The 1,928-nt window shown below is 27.6% G+C and overlaps 1 protein-coding gene and 1 long non-coding RNA gene across 3 annotated transcripts in view; one reads left to right on the forward strand and one right to left on the reverse strand.

Moving 5' to 3' along the window:
* The window catches only part of LOC107605316 (WAT1-related protein At5g40240), a 6,673-nt gene continuing 4,964 nt past the window's right edge, over positions 220–1,928 (forward strand). The window contains exons 1-2 of one of the 2 annotated variants that reach the window (XM_021104993.1): positions 220–504; positions 769–834. In XM_021104993.1, coding sequence (XP_020960652.1) covers positions 296–504; positions 769–834 — 275 coding nt within the window. In that variant the 5' untranslated portion in view covers positions 220–295. The remainder of the gene's footprint in view (positions 505–768; positions 835–1,928) is intronic. The other variant, XM_016307160.2, reaches the window with a different exon arrangement.
* The window catches only part of LOC110263556, a 16,639-nt gene continuing 16,251 nt past the window's right edge, over positions 1,541–1,928 (reverse strand). Inside the window, exon 3 of the long non-coding RNA XR_002349374.1 lies at positions 1,541–1,554. This is a non-coding gene — a long non-coding RNA (uncharacterized LOC110263556). The remainder of the gene's footprint in view (positions 1,555–1,928) is intronic.

Consider the following 1,928-nt stretch of genomic DNA (forward strand, 5'->3'; position numbering starts at 1 on the left):
ACATAAATTTAATGAATATTATATATTATATTATTAATTGATTGATTTTTAATACGTACCTAATACGATTTTTGTTATTTCACATGACATACAAGTTATATGGGATATGATATATGAGGTGTGATAGTTAGTGCGACTTATTAATTAATTAATTAGAGTGTAGGTGAGGGTGTGGCCTATGCAACCGTCACTTGAGTCTTGAGTGAGAGAGAGAGAGAGAGAGAGATGGAAACTATAAATAAATAGAAACTTGAAGAAAGAACGTGGTTCCATCGCGTGAGAGAGAGAGAGAGAAATGGCATCATCAGGTAGATGTTATTGGTACATGAACGTGGTTCCATTGTGTGCAATGGTGGCAGTTGAATGCTTCAGCGTTGTTTCCAGCGTTCTATTCAAAGCAGCCACTCAGAAAGGCTTGAGTTACTATGTTTTCATTGCTTATTCATATGCCATCTCCACCTTTATTCTTCTTCTGCCTTTTCCCTTCATCTTCTTCACCACCAGGTTCATCTATCAACTCTCTTTCATCATTATTATTATTATCATTGTGACATTGTGTGCTTTACAATTTGAAAAAGTCTAAGAACTAGTGTTTTTATTAAAATTTTGTCCGCACTTATTCAGCCAAAAAAAAATGAGTAATCTCATATTATTAAATATAATTTTACACAACTAAAAATACTAATAATAATTAATTAATAACTACAAATTATAAAATCTATTAGTCCTTAACACTCCTCTGGTGATTTAATTTACTCAATGGCGCAGGTCAAGTGGATTGCCCACATTTAAAGCCTCGTTGGTCGGTAGGATTTTTCTTCTTGGAGTCATTGGGTAACAATATTTAATTTACAATCCTTTTCCTTGCAAGAATGGTTCCTATTGTCTTTTTCTTTTTCCCCTCTGCAACATAACATACTCAACAACAAACACTACATATGAACTGAATTAAAAGGTTGGAAAATGTTACAACTTAGCTTACTCCCTCCATGAATATATGCCTGTTTTAAAGTTAATGAGTTTCTGCAATTTTAAAATGTTAATGTAGTACAGTGTTAGTTATTAGTTCTTTTCAACTGTACCTAACTTTGATAATCTCTTTCAACTGTACCTAAAATTTTAATTTATTTCGGTTTATATATCAATTCCGTTACCTAACTAATAAGGATTCTACCAACTCCTGTGTATGGTACAATATTTGTTTTATGATTATGATTATGTCTGATGGAAGTGTCTTTGTCCATATATTTTTTAAATATGTCTCTTTATACATGTGTCTTTTAGTAGAAGTATAGTATCTTTAATATTAATTATTATTGGTAATAAGTTGACAAATAATATATTGGTACCCTATACTTTTTCTAAGCATATTGATGAATTAATTTGTCTACTTTTTTTTTAATAAAAATAATTAGCCAAAATATTTTGTGATTTATAATGATCAATTAATTATTATTAATATTTTTAATATTAGTATAAGATTACATCTAATAGTATAAAATTATTTTGTTTGCTGATTAAATAATAACTAAATTTTAATAAAACTGTTTACCTCTTAGACTTTTTCAATAATTATCTTGTTATAGTTGCTCACATAGATTAAGGAAACGGCTAAAAACATTTTGAGTTTAAATAAATTTAAGTGAATGCATACATAGATCTATTCTTATTAATTATCCTATTCTTATAGCGGAGTATTTATTTTTTCCTGCTTATGCTCTCACCTTTAATTCATTTAATGAGGTTATTAGTTGGATAAATTTAATTAGTATTCTCTAACGAATAATGCTAAAAAGCTAACATTATAATAGTTAATTTCACTCAATATTATATTAAGTTTTCAAATAAATTTAATATAAAATCTATGAAAAATATAATTTTGTTGAGTTTGAATTTTAAATGTTGTTTTTAATTGAATTTTGTATATT

Source organism: Arachis ipaensis, chromosome B06, assembly GCF_000816755.2.
Source record: "Arachis ipaensis cultivar K30076 chromosome B06, Araip1.1, whole genome shotgun sequence".
NCBI classification, from domain to species: Eukaryota; Viridiplantae; Streptophyta; class Magnoliopsida; order Fabales; family Fabaceae; genus Arachis; species Arachis ipaensis.